General features: G+C 41.0%; 1 protein-coding gene across 1 annotated transcript in view; it reads left to right on the top strand.

The window, feature by feature from the left end:
* Positions 1-1,364: 1,364 nt before the first annotated feature.
* Positions 1,365-23,921, top strand: part of AMTN (amelotin) — a 50,158-nt gene continuing 27,601 nt past the window's right edge. Inside the window, exon 1 of the mRNA XM_032213812.1 lies at positions 1,365-1,671. Coding sequence (XP_032069703.1) covers positions 1,365-1,671 — 307 coding nt within the window. The remainder of the gene's footprint in view (positions 1,672-23,921) is intronic.

Here is a 23,921-nt window from a genome sequence, read left to right as displayed (position 1 = left end):
TAGTGAGCCTATGGCATGTGTGCCACCAATGGCACCTGGAGCCATATTTCTGGCATGCCAGCAGTCAGCTCTGGCACACATGTGCATGTTGGCCAGCTGATTTTTGGCGTTCCGGAGGGCCGGGGTAGGCAGTTTTTGTCCTCCTCAGGCTTCAGGAAAGCCTCCGGAGGTTGGGGAGGAGTCGTGCGCACATGCGCAGGTGGGTGAGGACAATTGAATTGGTGTGTGCATGCACACACATGTGATAATGCACACATACACAATGTTAGCACGCCATAAGAAAAAAGGTTCGCCATCACTGCTTTAGAGGTCTCAAATTAAGTATTTCCTGCTAAAAATTTTCCCCTGGTGGATTTGGGATGATGTTCCTTGGAAGTTCATTTTTCATATGATTTTCCAGGAGCCCCAAAATATTTGGTGCTCTTATGATGAACTGCAATTCTAGCTGATTGATTTGGCTTGGGTAATCAGCTCCATAAGTCCCATAGCTGATGGGCTGATTTGGTCATGGGGCCGCCCAATCCCAAAGGACACTGGGAGGCTTACAAGAAATATAAAAACCACATAACGACAAAACAATTTAAAAACTACAGACACCCCTCATACATTCATTCTAGTCGGGGCCGCACCTTAGCAGTGAGGTCAACAGCCCCAGGCCTGCCGGAACAGCCAAGTTTTTACAGCTTTCCTGAAGGCCATCAGAGTGGTTATGGTCCGGATCTCTGGGGGTAGCTGGTTCCAGAGAGTCGGAGCAGCCACAGAGAAGGCTCTCCTCTGAGGGCCCGCCAGCCGACATTGTTTGGCCAATGGCATCTGAAGGAGGCCCAATCTGTGGGATCTTACTGGCCACTGGGAGGTATGTGTCAGCAGGCAATCTCGAAGGTATCCTGGCCCTAAGCCATGTAGGGCTTTAAAGGTAATAACCAACACCTTGAATTGAGTCCAGAGACCAATTGGTAGCCAGTGCAGCTCACGGAGGACAGGTGTCCACACCCAATATCGCCCGCGGGGCCGCATTCTGAACTAATTGCAGTCTCTGAATGCTTTTCAAGGGTAGCCCCATGTAGAGTGCATTACAATAATCCAGCCTCGAGGTGACAAAGGTATAAGTGACTGTTAGAAGCGCATCCCGATCCAAATAAGGCTGCAATTGGTGCACAAAAAAAATGAAATGGTTTAAATTAATTGTAAACCCAACATTAAATCCATTTATCCATTTTCATGTGATAGTTTCCTCATTCTTCTCCTTCCCTTCCAGGCCAGCAGTGAAAGTGGAAGCCATGAACGACGGAGATACCGATATCCATCTTATCCAGCTCCAAATTATGGCCCTTATCCAAACGCAATTGATTCTCTTTTAAAGTATGCTAGGCCAGCCGGTAGAGGCCCTGCAGGGCCACCAGGAGCTCCAGGGGCCAGAGGCCCAGCGGGACCTGCTGGGCCTGCAGGGCCTGCTGGGCCTCCGGGGCCTGCTGGGCCTCCAGGTGGCCCAGGTCCTGCAGGACCTCCAGGCCCCCCAGGTCCTCCAGGAGGCCCAGGCCCTGCAGGTCCTCCAGGCCCCCCAGGCCCTCCAGGCCCCCCAGGTCCTCCTGGTCCCCCAGGACCCCCGGGTCCCCCAGGACCCCCAGGACCCCCAGGACCTCCCGGAGGCTAAACCTGTTTTGTTGACTGGTAAGTCCTTCTGAGACATTTCACCCTAAAAGGGGATGTCCTGTGGGCTACTTCTACTACCATTCCAAGATTATTTATCCTTTTAGACTTCAGGCATAGGAAAGCTGTTCCCTGAAGCTCAGGTAGTATAGGATGGTTCGGGAACTTGGTATTTGTGTTGGAAGGTGGGATGGCTTTTTTAAAAATTAATTGGTTGCTGTGAACCATCTGGGGTCATCCTGTGAAAAATAGATGGTAATATAAATTCTGCCCTTTACCAAGCGAATTAAAGCTTTGGATGAAATCTCCTTGCCCAAGTACCACCAAACAGATGTTTACTGTTTACCTAGCTTGGTACTTCTGTAGCATAAGTGCTTAAACTTTTTCAGGTTACTAAACCTGATTTTTCATTTTTCATTTAAGAAACCTTATAATTACCAGAACTCCAATCAAGGTCACTCCTAGTGATAGAAAAATGGTAGAAAAGTGATAGAAAACTAAACCCTGTGTTGTCCTTTATACTATAGTTTTACTTTATAACAAGAAGGCCTAAATCCTGGATAATAACTTATATACTGCGTAATCTCATATAGCAGGGGTCCCCAATTCATGGTCTGCAGCCCATTACTGGGCCTTGAACTGTTTGGAACCAGGTCATGGAAGTGGTGGGCAAGCATCTGCACCAGGGTTGGGTTCCGGCCGGCTTTATTGCTGGTTCGCTTGTGTGCACACTTTGTGTGTGTGCATGCCCTGGATGTGCACAGTGCATGCATAAGAAGTTCAATTAAAAGTGTTCTGTGCATGTGCAGAACTTAAAAACAAGATGGCAGCGCTTGCTGGTGAATAGAGAAGATGCTCCAGAGCCACTTATCACTGTTTCTGTGGCTGGGAGCAGAGTGTGCTATTTCCCTGATCCTTAGTCCCTTGATGTTCTGAATCAAAGAGGAGAAATGGAGAAAAAGAAATTAAGCCTATACAGGAATTACCCCTTGAGTGAGACTCTAGATCTGCCTTCCCCAACAACATGTTTTTCTGGTATGGGGAATCCATGGGGAAGACATCTGAATGGATACTTGATAAAGGCTGCTTAGAGCAAAGAACATAACAGTTATTCTGGAGCTGTGAGAACTAACTTACAAAGTAGGCGGGCAACACTTATTCTAGTTGTAGAGCTGAAAGTTCTGAAATAATACCTGATCATCTCCCCCCCGCCCTGTTTTATAGATCTTGCTGAGATGCTCTGTGCAGGATATCTAGAAGACACCTATTTGCTTCTGGTACAACTGAACGAATGACCCTGATTTAGACTGACTTTTTAATTTTTGCTGTATTTTCTTTTAAATAAATTTGATTAGCATTACATTTCTTCTTTCAGATTTTTGTTTATATTCATGTGTGTGTATGTGTAGGTGAGAGTGTTTATGAGTGAGATGGGAAACATTGTCCAAAGGGCATGTGTTTATCCCAAATGTGTTTAAACTCAGTAATAAATAATTGATCCACTACCTCTGCTGGAAGTTGGTTCCTAGCTTCCATTACTCCTTCTGTGAAGTAGTACTTTCTAACATTACTTTTGATGTTCCCTTGTTATATCCCTGTGTTCTTGATTTTTGCTTAATTTTGAAACTTCTGCCTTCTAGAACCTTATTCACACACTTAATATATTTAAATGTTTCAATCACCCTCCAAGCTCTACATATTCAATTCCTCCAATCTCTCCTGATACATTTTATTCATTAGATCTTGCATCATTTTTGTTGCCCATCTCTGGACTTGCTTGATCATATCAATATCGTTTTTAATTGAGGTATCCAGAACTGGGCAAGGTATTCCAAGTGGGATCCAACTAACGCCCTATATAGTGGGAGTAGGACCTCCTTTTTTGTGCTGGTGAACCCTGTAGTAATGCATCCCAGAATTTTATTTGCCTTCACAGTTGTCTGGCCACATTGTTTACTCACTTTGCAGTCAACTGCTATAAATGCACCAAAATCCTTTTCTTCTATTCTGCCTAACATTGTACCCCCAATAATACTATACCCTGCCAATGTCAGCGTTCCAAATACCATGCAGAATTAAATCAGAGTCGAAGCCAAAACTATGCTTAAAGTTCCAATTTAATAAGGCAGGCATGTTGGCATCATGCTGTGGGATTCCAACTCTGGAAGTTACATCAGAATCCCACCCAGTTAAAAGTTCATAATCTTGTCCCCACACCCACAGTCCATCATATGGTCCAATCTTCTTCTTCCACGCTGGCGTCTCCACCCAGCTGCTTCCGGTCAGGTGTGAAAGTACGGAGACAAAGGATGACCTTGGCTCCTAGTAAAGAATGAAAATAATACATTCCACAATCCTACTCCTTCTATTCCCCTCTCCCATCAACTATACTTAAAGAAACAGCATAATGAAATAAGAGAAAGTGTGGCAGGCCAAAATTCTAAAAGGAATATAAATACAGGCCTGACAGCCAATGGATTCTTCTTCCCAAATGCATGGCCTTACATTTAGAAAACCCAAAATGCAATATTCACATTTTTTAAATTAATTTTCCAGCAATGCCAATTTTTTTTAATGTGCTTTGAATACTCCCCAGGAATATCAACTCTATTATCCGCCTTTTTGCCTTCAGCAAAAAGACAAATCTTATCTAGCAATCCTTCTGTTGCATCACTTAAAAACACTTTGAACAGAGCAGGACTTAGGACTGAGCTAGTGATACATCCGTTGTGACTGGTCTCTGGTCAGATAGTGCCCCATTAACAATCACACACTGGGCTCTATTTAGCCATGGAACCACACCCCAGCTTGTACAACTCAGTTCATTATGTTGCCATTCTGTTAGAACTGTATCAAATGCTTTTGCTAAAATCCAGATAGGCCATGTCCATGGCACCACTTTTATCCAAAACATTTGTAACATAGTTTAAAAAGTCAATCAGATTAGTTTGATACTTTCCACCCTCAATAAAGCCATGCTGCTTTGCGTCTAACAAGTTGTGCACTTTTAAATGTTCATTAATCATTTTTTTCAGTAGTGATTCTATTGACTTCACTGCTATAGATGCTAAGCTCACTGGTCTAAAGTTTCCAGCTTCTTCCCTAGCTCCTTTCTTGTGAATGGGTAGAAAATTAGATCTTTACTAGTCCTGAAGAACTTCATCTGTTAAAAGAGACCAGTTAAATTGGTCAGTTAATGATCGAGGGAACACACCTAGAACTTTCTTCAGAATTCTAGGATGAATACCATCCAAACCCTTTCCTTTATTAAGATTTAACTATCCGCCAACTCTAAAAAAGAACGTGTACTGCTAGGACAAGTGTGAACCTCCATCCTATTTTTGTTACTGGCATTTACTTCTTAGAAGACTGGGCATAAGTATTTGTTTAGATGGTTTGCTACAGTCAGGACAGGGGTGGGATTCTACTGGTTCAGACCAGTTTGGGCAAACCGGTAGCTCTGACTATCAGCTGGGAACGAACTGGTTTGCTCTGACTTTGAAGTAGGCCTGCCTGCGTGCCCCTGCACTATACTCGCCTATATTTCCTTTTCCAAAGCCCAGAGTGGCAGTGTCTGCCACTCCTCAGCTGTTTTCCTCACCAGCAGTAATGTGGAAAGTGAGTTTTTTGTAAATTGTGCACACACGTGCAGCATGCGCAAAGTGCGTGCTCAGTGGACCAGTTATTAAAGTGGTAGGATCACATCCCTGAGTCAGGGCATCCCTTAACTTAAGAATTGTTTGCATTAAAAAAAAACAATTTGGAGTTTACACAACTCCACCAGCAATCAGCACCCAAATCAGCGTAGATCAACTCAAAAGTTAACATCAGACCAACAATCAAGTAAACAATACCCCAGTCAAGAAACTGCTAATGAAGCCAACATCAAAGAGTCTGGCCAAAGAATCTCTAAGACCACCCTCATCAACACTGACATGTCAAGCCACTAGATAGAATATAAACTGCACTTTTTACTAGCACTGATGGTGTTATCTAGGTTGGGTAATGAAACATCTGCAAGAAAACCACCAAGAGAGCCCAAGGACCCCTCATGCACATTTTTCTCCTCCTGTCACTAATATACCTAAAAAGTTCCTGACCAGTCAACCCAATACAATACAACCAGAAGTGGGTTGCTCCCGGTTAGACTCGGTTTGGGCAAACCGGCAATAATGGTGTGGGAGGCTCCGCCCACCTGCCTGGATGCTTCTGTGCATGTGCAGAAGCTTCTGTGCATGTGCAGAAGCATCATGTGTGTGCGTGCAAGCACAAGCAAACCGGTAGTAAACCAGTTAGGAACCCACCGCTGAGCACAACCAACACAAACCCTAGAAAGAATCACATTGCCACAGCAAATATATCTCAGAAACCACAACCACATGGAATCAACACAGCACACAAGCCAACAAAAAGCCCTTCAAAATATCTTCAGTAACTAAAAGATTTAGCAACCCCAGAAGAAGAAAACAATAGTCGTCTACAACCAGAGGTGGGTTCCTACCAGTTCACACCTATTCGGTAGAACCGGTTCATCAAATCTACTGAACCGGTTAGAAGAGGTTGCACCAGTGGACCCAGAAAGCAGGCCACACCTACAGAAGAGGTTCAAAAATTTGTTGAAACCCATCACTGGTCCTTGGATATGATTATTCTACACTATCATGCTCATATTTATAAAACTCAGTGCCTCTGTAAAAGGATGACTACTGCGTTTGTGGTGCAATTAGAACATTGCGTGTGTTGTTTTAACACAAACCAAAGATGCCTTTTAAAAAACAAGTTTACATCATATTCTTATGCATGCCAGTGCTGTATGTGAGGTAATTTAAGGTGGCTCTGACAAGTGTCGTCGGCATCTTCATATCCGGTCACATGGGTGGCAAGCCACTCCCATCCGGTCACATGGGTGGCAAGCCACTCCCACAAAGGAGGCCAGACCCACAGAGTAGGTTCGAACAATTTTTGAAACCCACCACTGTCTACAACATACAATGAAAGAACTGCAACAACTACTATGTAGGACAAACAGGCAGAAGACTGGGACGGTGCATCCATGAACACCATATCGCAGTCAGAAGACATGATGAAAATTCTTTAATTTCACAAATATAGACAGATTTAACCATAGTTTGAATTGGGAAAATGTGACAATCCTAGACCAGGCTAAGTCCAAAAATGCCAGGGAATTTCTAGAAGCCTGGCACTCTGACAAATCAGACATCAAGAGACACATAGACATTAACAACATGTATAGTCGATGCAAAAGAGACAACCAACCAGCCCAAAAGAGAACAAAAAGACTCAAACATTTTTCCACTAGTAATCAGCACCCAGATTAGCATTGATTAACTTCAAGGTTAACTTCAGACCAATTTCTGACCAATAATCAAGTAAGCAATACCCTAAGAGCCGAGGTGGCGCAGTGGTTAAATGCAGCACTGCAGGCTACTGCTAGATCAGCAGTTCAGCGGTTCAAATCTCACCGGCTCAGGGTTGACTCAGCCTTCCATCCTTCCGAGGTGGGTAAAATGAGGACCCGGATTGTTGGGGGCAATATGCTGACTCTCTGTAAACCTCTTAGAGAGGGCTGAAAGCCCTATGAAGCGGTATATAAGTCTACTGCTATTGCTATTGCTATTGCTATAATCAAGAAACAGCCAGAGTCATCAGTAAACAGCCCAACCAAAGCATCTCTAAGACCACACACACACAGAGGGACAGGCAAGACACCAGAATATAAACTGACAGCAAACAGCATCTTACTAGCATTGATGATGTTACCCAGTTAGGGTAATGAAATGTCTGCAAGAAAACAAGTAAGCTCAGAGAGCAACCAAGCAACCATTTCAGTCCTGAGCAAGTTCTTAGAATTTGTTTCATTTATTTCAGTACAAATTAATCAAACATGTGATAACCCAACATGTAAAAAATTAATTGCCCCTTACCACTATAAAGTCAATTAAAGGGATAATCATGGCCAAATTGGCTGATTACTGGCTGGAGCCAGCTCTGTTCTAGATAAATCTCACAAACTTTGGCTCCTTTCTTTACAATGAAGTTCTCATCTCACAGGCTGGTCATACTTGGCTCAAAAGGAATATCTGAGGATTCAATTCATTTGTGATTATCAGTCTTGAGATGGAGAAGATTAGGTATAATAGTAAATCCTTCCATAGGTAGCTATCTAACCTGTTGGAATCCTTACAAGACTGCAGACCACAGAAATCACATAAACACATTACAGAACAAGATCCAAGAAGTTATGGCTCCTCTCATGTGGGCCAAAGTCAATGTGAATGACTCTTCCATTACAAAATGGTATGGTATGGTAATGGTATGCATGAAAATATGATTCATTGAACAGTAGGAGAGTGGAATATTTTTAATTTTGGAACAAAATCAACAGACATAAATCTATGTTATGTAGTCTGAAGTGACTGCTGAATTTAATTGATCTGATCATCTTGGACAATAGTATTCTGGGTAAATGAGTGAAATACAGTGTCAGGAACTGATAAAAGCACACCATTTCCTTGGAAGCTTTACATCATATTTCACCAAGGCCTTCATGACCACTTAGAGCAGGGGTCAATTGAGCCCAAAATTTTGGTTGCTAAGCAATAGCGTTGTTAAGTGAGTTTCATCACATTTTCCAAGTTGGCCATATCCACCCAGTCACACAACCACCAAGCCACTCCGACAAAACAGGCCACACCTACAGAATAGGTTCTAAAAAAAATTGAAACCCACCACTGGGTAAGATTCATATTTTAACACAGAAGATTCTTAAAGTAAATATAAAAATTAAACAAGACACTTCTCTTTTAGGCTTAATGGACCTGAAACATTGGCAGAAAGATCTGGAACATTGCTATTAAATATGTTGGCAGTATCACGAATGCCTTAGGAAAAAAATGAAACATTGATTTTGGGTTTGTTGATATGTTTAATTATTATAGAAAAGGCTAAGGGGGGACTACACCTAGACTAGAACTCAGAATTCTTTGATTTCCAGGCCAACACATTAGCCTTTATACCAAGCTGGCTCTTTTTGATGTTGCAGTCAGATGAACTCTAGTCAGTAGAATCAGTCTAGCACGCCTCCTCTGCTCTGCTGTCACTTTCTTTCCAGCCATTCTGCTTTAAGCAGAGTATGGTCCACTGTCTTTTTGCCAACTTTCAAAACTGCCTCTTGCTTAGAGAACTGGATCAGTGTGAATAACACCAGAGGAGTGGTGTCCGTAGCAGAAGCAGGAGAAAAATCTCCATCACTTTCTCTACTGCTTTATGTCCCTATGATGTCAGCCATTGTTTGAGTTGTGTTTGAAAATAGGTTTAGCACGCTTGGAAGAGTATATATGTATATCCAAAAGAATCCAGAGGAATAACTCTGATTCCATCCAAGTATTTTCTGCTGGTTGCATTCAAAGAGAACCCAATAATCAGCTGCTGTTAGACTTCTTTTAACAAAGGTTTAGCAATAGTACAGAATAGAGCTATTTCAGGAATAGAGTCCAACTATAAACGGAATGTCTCACATAAGCCATTGGTGCCAATCCAGCATGAATTCCCACAATAAGATATGCCTGCCTATCTTTCCATCTGTCAAAATTCTTCTCCTCTTTAGCACCATCATCATCCCACTTCATGCAGAATGGATGGTGGATGTTTTCCCATGGCTGATGATATTTTATTGGAGAGAAGAAAAGTTGGAGAAATCTATTTGTTCCTTTCTATAATGAGCACTATTCCACACATAAGGGCACCCTCACCAGTGACATTGATAAGGATTCCCAGTGGAGAGTACACATTTTACGCCAGTACAATTTTCTGTTTGTTTGAGAACTTTAACTTGGTTTGAGGAAGAACCCCTTGATTGAGAGACACTGAATTATTCCTGTGATTAAACAGTAAATCTCTTAGTCACTTGCTTCAATTCTTCTTCCTCCTCCCACCCAACATACTCACTATCCAAGTATTTTATAAAGTAAAGCATGCCTCTTTTTTACACCCTCCCTTTCTACAATAATATGAAGCATCACTTGTAAAACCTTCCTGGTTCAACTTGCTTCATTTTACAGGGATTCTTCTTTGCCACACAGAGCCAAAGATCTGAAACAGCTCACAAGTTCTTAATATTCAGGGTTTAGCAAAATCTAGTTCTAAACCTTAAAAACCCAAGTGCAGAAATTCTCCTGTTTGTTTTATCATCTTAATTCAAGAAACCCCATTCTTTTGGCAAATAGGAAAAGGAAAAGGGATGTGTGTGTGACCAAATGCTGGATTAAGGCATATAAACTTCTTAATTCTCCATAGGTCGCAGTTAAACAAAAACTCTGAGACAATTGTATCATGAATAGAGTCCATTTGATGTCATTTCTCTACTCAAAAGGGATATCTAAGAAAGGTGATTAATTTCTCTGGAAAATGTCATTGTGTTGCTTAAAGCAGTTTTTCCCCTCTAGAGCAGAGTAACATCACAGGTAACATCAAAGCTCAACCAGGATATGGAAAGAGTATTTCTGTGATTTATTCAAAGAATTATAGATTGAAATGGATCTTGGTAAATTAAGAATTTACTGCTACAGCATCTCCAAGATATGGTCATCCAGTATATCCAGTGAAAGTAAAATCAAGGAAGTCTTTTGCAGAGCTAGGAAATGTTTCCTGTTGTCTCACTGGGCCCAAACAAGAGTAACTCATGCGTTTAACACTGTGCACCTGGATTACTGTAATATACTGTACATGGGGTTGCCTTTGAAGGCTCACTATAACTGCAGATGGTACAAACCGCAGTGCCCTATTTGTGGGTAGGTTACAGATATAGTTGCCAAGATGTTTGCAGTTGCCATTCAATATCCTGGTTTTAGTTTACCTACATGGTTTGCTTCCAGATGACTTTATCCAACCAGAATCAATCTGTCCTGCATATGCATGCTGAGATAAACTATTAGTAGTTCTCTACCCTTATGAAAAGAATGGTACATAGAGTAGCTATTTCTTTTTTAAAGTTTCCCCCTGTTTTATAATAGAATTCCATTTTGGAATCTCAACTGCCACACTAATGGCATTCTAGAAATGAGTTAAATGGGGCATTTTTGGAGCAGTTTCAGAAAGAAACTGCTGGCAAGGGGGATTCTATCAGGGTTATTTGTTTGAGTCTCCCAATTGCTTTATTGGTGTACAAAACTAATAAATAACCCTAATGAATAAGTACACTTCCTTGTTGTTCAAACCCATTGCTTCTTGTTCTGTGTTCTGAAACACATTTGAACAATTCTATTGTCTTCTCGATGACAGCTCTTCAAGTACTTGGAGACACTTTTCATGTTGTCTTGCAACTTTCTGTTTTACATACTAATGCTTCAATATTCCTTACAATTTCCTTTATGCACCATATTATCTTGGTTGCTCCCCGTTGGATGCAATTGTTTATTAAAATCCTTGGTAAAATGTGACACTGGAGTTGGACCAATATTCCATGTAGAATTTTGAGCGACGTGAAGATGCTCGCCTCCCACTATGAAGGTTGAAAATTCAATCCCAGGTAGTAGCAGATATTTCTCTTCTACAATTGAAAGAAAAAGTACCTGCTATCAAATTCTGTATGGTGTCGGGAAGGGCATCTGGCTAGTAAACACTCAGCTCCATCCAGTTGCCTCAAAACCCCTGAATTAAGGGATTACAGCAGGGGTGGGTTGCTGTTGGTTTGGCCTGGTTCGGCTGAACCAGTAGTGGAATTCAGGCCTGGGTTGCAGAACCGGCAGTGACCCAGGCCTGACACCCCCCCCCCCCCCGAACCAGTTCTCCGGTGTCTTCTGCCATTGCTGGCATGGTTCTGCGCATGAGCAGAGCAATTTTTAGTCAAATGTGCATGTGCAAGTAATGCATGGTTGGCGCACGCGCAGTGAACTGCTACTAACCAGTTCAGGAACCCTGGATTACAGAGTCATAAAAAGGGAGTTTATTCCATGTAGAATTTTACATTTATATCGACTGAAATGCATCTTGCAGGTTCTTCCTCTTTGTTGCAACTGATCAAGATATTCCTATCCCCTCCATTATTTCAAAAGCCTCCAAATGTGACAAAACTGAAAGTAGGCATGGTGATACATGTAATATTTTGTTTGGGAAAACAATGAAAGTAACAATGGTGCATGTGTAAATATTTTTTTTTAATTTTTTAATTTTTATTTTATTTCCAAAGTTAAAGTACAAATTTCAGCATAACCAAAAAAAGAAAAACAGCAACAAACAAAGCAAAAACTAAACAAGATGAAAATGTGCATAAAGAAACAACAAACATACATATAAATTATGTGCCCCTCCCCCCAGTTGAATACTGATTAGGCAGAATGGGATTGATTAAAAACAGCTCTAGATATTCCTCTGTACTACAATTAAAAATTGAACTATTAAAGTCCTACAGAAAGAAAGTTAATATGAAGAAAGTAATGTTTCTTGCCCTGAATTCAGGGAACATGTGGCTCTTCAGATATTATTTTATTTTAGTTCTTATCACCTCCAACTAGAATGTCCCAAAGGAGCTTTTTCAAAAGGCAACTGGACTTTCTTGTTTTTCTTTGAAGAAAAACAAGAGCTTCTTCAGTTCTTCTGGGATGAGAAGTGAAATGTCTTCAAAGAAAAACAAGAAAGTCCAGTTGTCTCTTGAAAAAGCACCTTTGGGACAACTATGACCTGGATGACTTGAGACGTCTCTATAGACGTCCTCCAACTAGAATGGTCCATACAGAGTCTTTCACTTACAACCACAATTGGAACCAGCATTTCCATTGCTAAGCAAGGCAATTATTAAACACCAATTTTACAATCTTTTTTGCTATGGTTGTTAAGCAAATCACATGGATGTCAAGTGAATCCAGCTTCTCCATTAACTTTGCTCCTCAGAAGCCAGCTGGAAAAGTCACAATGGCCATGACATGACCATGGGACACTACAATCATTGTAAATACACACTGGTTGCCAAGCACCTGAATTTTGATCACATGACCATAGGGAAGTTGCGATGGCCATAAATGTGAAGACCAGTCATGAATCGCTTTTTAAAATACCATTGTAACTTTGAACGGTCGCTAACTGAATGATTGTAAGTTGAAGATACTAATTACAACATGTTTCCCCTTCATCCTTTTATATTTGCCTTTAATATAAGTTCTTATATTCTTCTGATCAGATACAAGCTAATAATGTGGAAGATGATGGCTATAGTCAGTGGTGGTATTCAGCCAGTTCGCACCACTTCCGGAGAACCGGTTGTTAACTTTCTGAGCAGTTTGGTGAGCTGGTTGTTGGAAGAAATCATTAGGGCAGAGATCCAGTTGTTAAATTATTTGAATCCCACCACTGGCTATAGTCCTAATCTTACGATAAACAAGATTAAATATAGGTCCCATAACTTAGTGATAATATATACAGTATATCGAAGCCTGGAACATTCTGGTAATGAGATTTAATTGAAAGAGAGAGAGAGAGAGAGGGAGGAAGGGAGGGAGGGAGGGAGATATGGATGGATGCTGGAGTAGGCCTGAAGGAATTAAATCCCCCTTCGCTCTAGAACATACAGCTTGGAATTTAGGCCAGTTCCTCTCAGCTCAGTTGCCCTTATAGGTTATTGTGGGACAAAATGAAGAGAAAACCCCAATAAAGTGAGCTTGAGTTGTCTGAGGAAAAACAGGTGATACATGCAACAAAAACTAAATTCTGATGTTCAGCTCACCTTACAAAAACATGGAGGAAATCACGCAATGTCAAAAATCTTGACCAATGGTGAATTCCATTGAAGATATTGAAACGTAAATGACGATACATCTGATTCAGAGGCCGGCTTCTTCCTAGGATAAGGCAAGTGAAAAGGGGAAATTTATTACCACAAGAATGCTAAAGAATCCAGAAAAACAGCCTGATTATCTAAAGAAATAAGACAAACACAAGCCCTAATTTACAGCATTCACTCATTTTTCAAGATAAGCCATACCTCTTGATCAGCTTAATGAGGAATTAAACCTTTAGTTCCTGGACCCTCAAGATTTATGGCTTACCTGGTGGATCACAACTCCATGACCTTAACTGAATAAGGCCTCTTTGTGTGAATCAGACGAGCAGATTTAGCCTTATAAAAATGAAGCAACATTGTCTTGAAGGCAGTTCTGTTCTTTTTGCAGTAGTTCACACAACTCTGGACCAACGGACCATAAAGAACATGAGACAAATGATGAAGCCTGGAATGGGGCAGTGAAACCACAGCTGTCATTCAGATTTTCTAGGAGTGCTATAGAAAGTGGGATCAACCTATAACTAGGTATGTCCTTTTTTTCTACAAACTGGCTTTCTATTTCTGCTTGTTGGAATTAACATTGTACAAAATCTATATACTTTCACTATTTTTTTTCTAAAGAGAAATTGGAATCTGGGTTTTGAGCAATAAGCAGATTGATTGAATTATAAACTTTATAGCCCCTATTTCACTGCTTTAAAAAGAAAAACACCAATGTAATCCCAAATTGGGATTGTTATCTGGGAGGTTCAAACCAATTAAGAATGTGTACACAATGAAAAAGTCTAAAATGCGTTTAAAATCAAAACTTCCTTAAACCTCTGTCAAGGTAGGATAACAATATGACTCAGATTGATTCACACAGCATTTCTAAAGAATCAGAGCCTTAGACACATGCCATAGATGAGTATCAAAAGCTTCTAAAACATACCACCAACCATAACGGAACAGGGAAGGATTTCCACAAGTGAATTGCTTATATCTTTTGACTTACCACAAGAAAAAATTGTGAATCACTTAGGTGAGGTGTGTAGTGTAGAAATTGGATAATAAATAAAATAAAATTCTGGCAGTTGTCAAACTACCAGGAAGGTATTCTCATGATTTTTAATGGATAGGAGGGTATATGATGGTGGGAAACACTTTGCCAGACATCCAAATATTCTTGAGTTTATCTCAGTAGCAACTTGGTACAGCACGGGGCTTTATGAACAGATAAATATCAGGCTTAAGTGGGCTGCACCTTTGGCAACCAAGGTCCTCTCATATTTTGTACTAGCTATAGCTGCCAAGCCAAAGTCAGTTGCCAACTCATTAGAACACACTGCAGTAGTTCAATTTGTATGTGGCTTACATGACCAGGAACTGTTCTAGGTAGTAATCCAGCTGCTGTTCTCCTTGTTCCGCTCTTCACATAAGCAACTGGGGCATAGATAGATAAACTTTCTGGATATGACTGTACACTTTGGGGGTTGAGGAATATGTTAGGAGAGCTGACACAAAATGAGAACTAGGGTTCTATGATCTGTGACTTCATCCAGGTACCAAAAGCTTTCTTCCTTCCCTGGCTTACTTTTGTCTTATTTCTGAGTACATGGATATTATTTCTGAGCAAATAATGGGCTACTCAATAATTCAGAATAAAGCTGTAAGGAGGTCTTGTAGTCTAACTCCCTGCTCAAGCAGGAGACCCTATGCCATTTCAGACAAGTGGCTGTCCAGTCTCCTCTTAAAAACCTCCAATGATGAAGTAGCCACAATTTCTGAAGGCAAGGTGTTCCGCTGGTTAATTGTTCTCACTGTTAGGAAGTTTCTCCTTAATTTCAGGTTGTTTCTCTCCTTGATTAGTTTCCATCCATTGTTTGTTGTCTTGCCCTCTTGTGCTTTGGGAAATAAGTTGACCCCCTCTTTGTTGTGGCAGCCCCTCAAATACTGAAATACTGCTATCATGTCACCCCCTAGTCCTTCTTTTCTCTAGCCTAGCCATATCCAGTTCCTGCAACCATTCTTCTTATGTTTTAGTCTCCAGCCTCTTAATCATCATAGTTGCTCTTCTCTGCACTTTTTCCAATACCTCAACATCTTTTTTGTAATGTGGTGACCAAAACTGAATAAATATTCCCAAAGTGGTCTTACTAAGGTTTTTAAAAGTGGAACTAATACTTCATGTGATTTCAATTTTATGCTTCTGTTTATACAACCAACGATTGTATTAGCTTTTTTGGTTGCTTCCACATACTGCTGGCTTGTATTTAAGTGACACACTAGGACTCCAAGGTCCCTCTCACAGTTACTGTTTTTGAGCCAGGTTTCACCTAATCTGTACTTGTGCCTTTAGTTTTTCCTGCCTAAGTGTAAAACCTTGCTTTTCTCCACATTAAATTTCATTTTGTTGAATATTGTCCATTGTTCAAGTCTGTCAAGATATTTCTGGATCCTAAGCTTTTCTTCTGGAATGTTGGTTATTCCTACCAGTTCAGTGTCATCTGCAAATTTCATGAATTCCCCTTCTATTCCCTCATCTAAGTCATTTATGAAGATATTGAAGAGTACTGGGCATAAGACGGAATCTTGTGGTACCCCACTGCTTCCTTCCTTCCATGTAGATATAGTACAAGCAGTATTAAGGACTACTACTATGAGTAGTATTAAGGAGTAATCACTGAGCATGGTTTGTCAGCCAGTTACAAATCCATCTAGTGGTGATACTGTCTATCCCACATTTTTCTAGCTTACCAAGAAATATGTTGTGGTCTATTTTATTGAATGCCGTATAGCAATCTAAGTATACTATGTCCACAGCATTTCACTGGTCTACTAATTTAATCACTTTGTCAAAGAATGAAGTAAGATTGGTTTGGCATGACCTGTTTGGCATGATCTCTTAGGCATGATCTGTTTCAGCAACCCACATCTTCTTTTTAATCTATTGGGTACATATGAGCCCAGAAATATTCTTGGAAATCACAAAATTTCAGAGGTGGATCCTTGTTTTAAAAGCTTTTATGTGAAACCTTGAAGAAAAAAGATAAGGGAAAGTGTTTAAGAATGAGAAGAGGAAGATATATTTGAAAAAAAGCAAAGGCACCTACATCCCGATTGCAATAGATAAGATCCATTTTCAATCAGAAACTGAGATGGCATTTGTTCCTTCATCTATATTGCATCTCTCCCAATGGGGGCAATTACACCACACTATTTCTGATTGACAAATAATAGTAGATATGTAAATCCTTGTTATAGTGAACAAAATTTCTCAATTTTTCTCAGACTGAAACAGCTGTTTGGCCATAAATGCCACCTGAAGGAGCCTGATTTCCAACCCCCACCCCCACCCCCATGTATTTGTCATATTACTGGTAAACATAGTATATTACTCCTTTTCATTTTACAGAATGTGGCTCAATATCCTGTTCAGCCCTCTTCAGGCCAATTCACAATGTTCCATGAAATGCAGGTGCTAGCCAATTTGTATCTCATCCTTTTATGTGGCTAAGAAATGTTTTCTATCAAGGGGTGCAATTGGCACTTCCATTTTGTCATTGACCTGATTTTCCTTCTCTCTCTCTTTTTAATCCCTGCCAAGACATATCTTTAGAAGATGAGAGTCATCGTACCATTACTGCTATCTTTATTTTTCACTGTGGGTGTTTCTCAATTCCCTGTGAGTATAATGCCTGTATCATTTTCACAAGCTAATTTACTTGCTTTGATCCAAAATGTTTGAATGATTGCTGTAGAAATACTGATTCACAAGACATTGCATCAAGTGTGGCTGAGGTATGTAGATACAAAGAAAAAAGGGTCTTGATGCTTGTATTCCAACCTACATCAAGGTTTTTTTTTTTAAAAAAAAAACCCAATGTATGAATTTTGCTAAATTTGTGAATGACTTTTGATAGATTAGAAGGAATGCTGGATGAATTGATCAATGCCAGCAACTGTGGAAAGCAGGAATTGAATCTTCATTCAAAACCTTGATAAGTAATGAATATGGGTATTTTATGTCAATGAATGTCAGAAGGAACCATCCATCTATCCACAGTATATTGCTGGAAAGGGATTGCCCTTGCTAAAATATTTCAAAGTGACTGAGATGTTCCTTTTCCCCTTAACACTGAAAAAACCTGGCATGCTTATTGCAATGCTGGGCTCTTGGATAAATAAAGATTTCTAGGTGCTCTTTGGAACACATGATTATGGTCACATAATGTTGTACCATCACATGGTGATTCCAAAAATCATTTTCAAAAATCTGCCATAGCTGTAAATACGACAGGCTCCTAAATTATTAAGCAGAAAAATAATATCATCTTTGAAAACCTAGATAAGAATGACCATCCTAGATCCAATCTGGTGAATTTCTATAAATTTTAAAATCAAATCAGTAGTATAGCACATGAGAAATCTGACAAGAGCTGCGGTGACACAGTGGTTAGAATGCAATACTGCAGGCTACTTCTGCTGACTGCCAGCTGACTGCAATTTGGCAGTTCTAATCTCACCAGGCTCAAGTTTGACCTAGCCTTCCATCCTTCCATGGACGGTAAAATGAGGACCTGGATTGTTAGGGGCAATATGCTGACTCCGTAAACAGCTTAGAGAGTATTGTGAAGCACTGTAAAGCGGTATATAAGTCTAAGTGCTATTGCTCTTATAAAGACTTGCCCTGGTCTGCTAAACTTTATCTGGCAGTGGCAGATATATTGTATAAAGAAAATAAATATAACTTTGGCATGGTCAGGCAATTCAGAGATTTGAAAGTCGTTATAGAAAATGTGATATCAATGGTCCAAACAATCCTCAGGTTTCTAAAGTGACGTCTTCAGAATCTTTCTATTCAGATAGGTATTTTAATCTGTCATTTATGTGGGAAGGAAATGATACAGTGATTTTTTTTCTATTTTCACAGGATCCTCGAATTCCACAAGAGAACCTAGACAGATATGCAAAGGCATATCTGAACTGGGTGAAATACTTATATCCCAACTTGATTGGCTCAGTTGACACACAGCCATATAATTTTGTTCCTTTTTATTATAACCCAGTGAAACCAGATGCAGATGAAGGAAGTGGTGGCGGCCCACCAGCAGATATTGAACCAAGAAGAAGGAGAAGCATCTTATTAAGAATGATTAAGAAGTAATAATTCAGAAAGAGAATATTTACGTGACACGGGGAGGGTTGAATCAGAGCATGAAAATGAAATGGGGATTAGGGTTAATTCAGCTTGTGTAGGTCTTCAGCTCTTGTTTTGTTCAACCACACCCCATTTTATCTCCAATACTGCAAACAGTATTAAAAGATAATTCAGGATATCCAAAGAAATGATGCAAATCTGAACTTGAGTTGGAATGTAATTATTCATTGTTCCTGTTATAATCTGCTTTGTGGAAAATAAGATGTGCTGATATTGTTCTCGCTTTTTTTTTCTGTTTTCTTTTTGCCACAATTCACTAAATCAAAGATACTTAAGATTCAAGAATGGCTATTTTCTGCCTATGATAAAATACTTATGTAATCACTGGGAGTACATAAATGTTTAAATTAAAATGAATTTGAAAAACACGCTTTGAAATTTATATTTTTTTTAGAAGCTGGGCCAGGTTTAAGATATGAGGATCATGAGGAAAACATTTGCATTACCTAGGAATCTTTAAGTAGTATGTATGAACTTCAAATAGAACATATGTGAGAGTATCTATTTATTTGCAGGATCCACTATAACCCATTTTCCAATTTTCCCACCTTTGGATCCATGATTTTCAAGAAGTAAAATACAAATATCTCATCTGATAACCATTATTTCCTTCCTATCAGAATACTCCTATCACAGAGAATATTGCTTTTGGCAATCATGGGCTGTATGTTTTATAATTTGGAGATGTTAGGGGCAAATGAGGAAGTTAGGAGCCTCATCAACTCAAAGGGCAAAACTGCTGGAGGGCTAGCAACTCCGAATCCAACCGAACACTATTAAGAGCCTTTATTAGGACTTATTTAGTGGCGCTATGGGCGGCAAAATATGCACATTTTTCCACTCTTATTGCGTCCGCAGAATCTCGCTCAGCCACCCTGTTTAGGATAACCCGCTCCCTCTTGAAGGGGGAGGATGCGGGGGAACCCTTACAGGGAAGGGTTGAGGAATTTGCTCAGTTTCTGTTGGACAAAATCACTCAGATTCGGGCAGACCTTGACTCCACTTGGACAGTACCAGCGGAGATGCCGAGGGAGGGTCTTGATCAGATTTCCTGGAATGAGTTCCAGCTTGTCGCCCCTGAGGAAGTGGACAAGGCCATGAGAGCGATGAGTGCCTCCACCTGTTTACTGGACCCGTGTCCCTCCTGGCTGGTCTCGACCAGCAGGGAGGTAACACGAGGCTGGCTCCAGATGATCACGAACGCGTCTTTGCAGGAGGGATCTTTCCCACAACCTCTGAAGGAAGTGGTGGTAAGACCCCTCCTCAAGAAGCCTTCTCTGGACCCAGCTATTCTTAAGAACTACCATCCAGTCTCCAACCTCCCTTTTTTGGGGAAGGTTGTTGAGAAGGTGGTAGCCCTTCAACTCCGACGGACCTTGGATGAAGCAGATTATCTAGACTCCTTTCAGTCTGGTTTCAGGCCTGGATACTGCACCGAAACCACCTTGGTTGTGCTGACCGATGATCTCTGGCGGGCCAGGGATAGAGGACATTCCTCTATTCTGGTGCTCCTTGACCTCTCAGCAGCCTTTGATACCATCGACCATGGTATCCTTCTGCGACGGCTGGAAGAGGTGGGAGTGGGAGGCACCGTTTTATGGTGGTTCTCCTCTTACCTCTCTGACAGGTCGCAGTCGGTGTTGGTGGGAGGGCAAAGGTCAACCCCTAGTCCCCTTAAATATGGGGTGCTGCAGGGCTCGGTCTTGTCCCCCCTCCTATTCAATATCTACATGAAGCCACTGGGTGAGATCATTCATCGGCACGGGATTAAATACCATCAATATGCGGATGATACACAGGTGTATCTCTCTGCCCCGTGCCAGCTCAGCATAGCGGTGGAAGTGATGTGCCAGTGCTTGGAAGCTGTCAGGGTTTGGATGGGAGTGAACAAACTTGCACTCAATCCTGACAAGACCGAGTGGCTGTGGATGCTGCCCCCCAAGGATAGCCCAGATAGTCCATCCCTAAGCCTGGGGGGGGTGTGAAAATTTACACCCCTCAGAGAGGGTCCACAACTCGTGGGTCCTCCTGGATCCGCAGCTGACATTAGAACATCACCTGTCGGCCGTGACCAGGGGGGCCTTTGCCCAGGTTCACCTGGTGCACCAGTTGTGGCCCTATCTGGATCGGGAGGCACTTCAAATGGTCACTTATGCCCTTGTCACCTCAAGACTTGACTACTGTAATGCGCTCTACATGGGGCTGCCCTTGAAAAGTGTTCAGAGACTACAACTAGTCCAGCATGCAGCCGCGCAAGTGATACTGGGTGTACCAAGATACACCCAAGTTACACCTATCCTCTGCGAGCTGCACTGGCTTCCTATTGGTCTCCGAACGCAATTCAAGGTGCTGGTTATTACCTTTAAAACCCTACATGGCCTAGGACCTGGATACCCGCGAGACCACCTGCTGCCGCATACCTCCCAACGGCCGATAAGATCGCACAGGGTGGACCTTCTCCAGGTGCCATCAACCAGACAATGTCGGCTGGTGGCTCCCCAGGGGAGGGCCTTCTCTGTAGCCGCTCTCACCTTATGGAATGAACTACCCCCAGAGATCCGGACCCTACCTACTCTCATGACTTTCCGAAAGGCTATCAAAACCTGGCTATTCCGGCAGGCCTGGGGCTGTTGACCTCATGACTGAGGTCCAGCCCCGACCAGACTGGGTGCTTGATGTGGTTTTTTTTTTAATCTGTTTCCTCTGTTTTTTTAATTCTTTATGTTTTTTAAAATTTACTTTCTGTAAGCTGCCCAGAGTCCTTCGGGATTGGGCGGCCTATAAATTTATTAAATACAAATACAAATACAAATAGACCTTGGAGCATTGGATACATGATTTTGGGTTCTGAAAAACTTAATATGGCTATTTGAGGTTGTCACTACTAAGTTTTACCTATTTCCTACCTGAAAATAACAAGAACTAGGCTGACAATTTTCAGGAACTGCACTGAGATGGGGTTTCGAAAGCTATCAAAAGAGGACTCTAGAATTAAAGCTCCGCACCCAAATTTTAGTGCTTCCTCCATCTTCCAGACACAAAGGAACTGAGTTGGCAGTTCTGGAATAATGTGTCAAACCTGCACAATTTTCAGATGTATGGACTTCAACCACAGCCAATTCTGGGAGCTGAAGTTCACACATCTTAAGGCTACCAAGGTTGAGAAACAATGTTCCAGAGAATTAAAACACATTAGAAATTAGCTGGACTATTTAGAGAGAATTAAAACTCAATGTTCAATTAAGTTCTTCATATTGTAAGTCCAAAAAAATGTGAGTTATGAGGCAAAAGGACACATTTCAAGCTCAAATCTTCTCCTGGATAAAATTAATTTGAGGAACTATTTCTTGAAGTTTTGCCTCTGCAAAAAATTTGTACAGCAACTTTGCCTTCCATTCTGTTGCTCCAGTGATTCCATAACTGATAGCTGAGAGAAGGTGATTTCCAATTTCTCCTCCTGTGGCCTGGGCAGGTTTTTTAATTGCCTGGATTTCGCTAACTAACATTTTCTCCTTCTTGCTGCCACAGAGCATGAGCTTTTGTGAGATTTCCACATGTAGTTTCATGAAAGGCTTAAGGGCAGTGTGATAAGAGCAACCACTGCCAACATCTCCTTTCTAGGGCAGGGGTAAGGGGTGGGGCAGAAAGGCTTTGTGATGGCACTTCTAGCACTTTCCAAGCTGAAGCCTCTATTTCTCAGTATTCCAGATAGGACAGTGGCAATGTTTGCATGAAAAGAAAGTCCTCAAGGATCTTAGGATAAAGGACAATAGTGGTGCTATGCTGGTGACAATTGTCCTAAATTGCTTAGAAGTATTCCAGCCAGGATACTTGTGGATTCTCACATCCATGGCCCATGAGAATCCAGTCATTATTATTACTTCTAATGCAGTGTAAAAGTGTGAACTCAACACTTCCATGAGGGTTCTGCAATTAGAGTAGCAGAGAAGAAGACCCCCTTTGACCCAAGCTAAGAAGGTGGTTAAGATGAGAGAAAAGCATCTCATGTGCTTAAATTTGATGGGTGGAATCCAATCCAATCTAATCATCTAATCTAGAGAAAGGAAGAAAGAAGATATAAGACTAAGCACACCCTGCCATACATCAGAAACATTTTGGAAGCAGTAGTACACAGCTTCTGAGATCCGCAAGTGGGCATTGCACACTGCCCAGAGGCTATCATAAAAGGACAAATCAAGCATTGCAAATATTACTTGGAGATGGAAGATCTTCCAATGTAATCTACTGGATAAACAGGGTGGATTGCCCTTGTGAGTATGTAGAACAGATGGGGAGGTAGCTAACCTTAGATTGAAAGACCACAAGAGAACAGCCAGACAAAGAGATCCGAACTTATTGATATCCTCACATTGCAGTGAACAAAGACACACATTCAATTTCACAGGTACAAAGATTGTTGGCCGAGCAAGTACAAAGATATCCAGGAAAATAATTGAAGTCTGGGAAACAGGCCCTTGTCAGTCAACAGGAGTGCTAATTTACACCAGACTATCAGGTACTTAGAAGGATTTAAGAGGACTTGGCAGCAGAAGGAAACAACAGCTAATGACTTAATAGCCAGCCATCAAAACCCCAATCAAGGAAAAGAAAAAGCCCCACACAACCAGGCACTACATAAATACTATGCATAGAATAGCTCAACGCACACATTTTGGTAGATAGAGGTTCCCTGGCTCCAGCATGAGTCCAAAAGTTTGGAAGACTAAGTCTCTGGTCCTGATGATCGACCCAGATGGAATCCTGGAATCTAATCTGGTTGTAATTTATTCACCCTATGTTGAAAAGGTAGACAGAAATCATCTTCATCATCTCTCTAGTAGTATATAGCTATTTGACAGTATTTTTTTTTCTAATTTCACATTTATAGTAGTAACAAGTTGAGAAAGCATTATTGCAAATGACAGACGGAAAATTCTGAAGCCACCTTGCAAAGTAAAATATAAAACAAGACTTTATTATAGTAACTGCACTTCCTTAACATTGCCATCAGAGGGAGAAATAACACAAGCTACTGGATAATCATTTTTCTTTTATTAAAACAAAATCACACATTTTGTTACTTCTCAACAGAATTCTTCTGAGAGTATTAAATGTAAGGGTATAAGATGAAATCATGAAAAAAAATCATCTTCCAAACAGCTATAAGAAAGGCAGATACTATAGTTGGAGCTGCAACGGGACTAGAAATAGTTATGCTTTTAGCTTGTGTCTGTTTATTGAGTTAAAATCAGAATCATCAAAGAAAAATAAATTATC

The sequence above is a fragment of the Thamnophis elegans genome, chromosome 3 (assembly GCF_009769535.1).
Source record: "Thamnophis elegans isolate rThaEle1 chromosome 3, rThaEle1.pri, whole genome shotgun sequence".
Lineage (NCBI taxonomy): Eukaryota > Metazoa > Chordata > Lepidosauria > Squamata > Colubridae > Thamnophis > Thamnophis elegans.
This window is presented reverse-complemented; position numbering and strand designations above follow the sequence as displayed.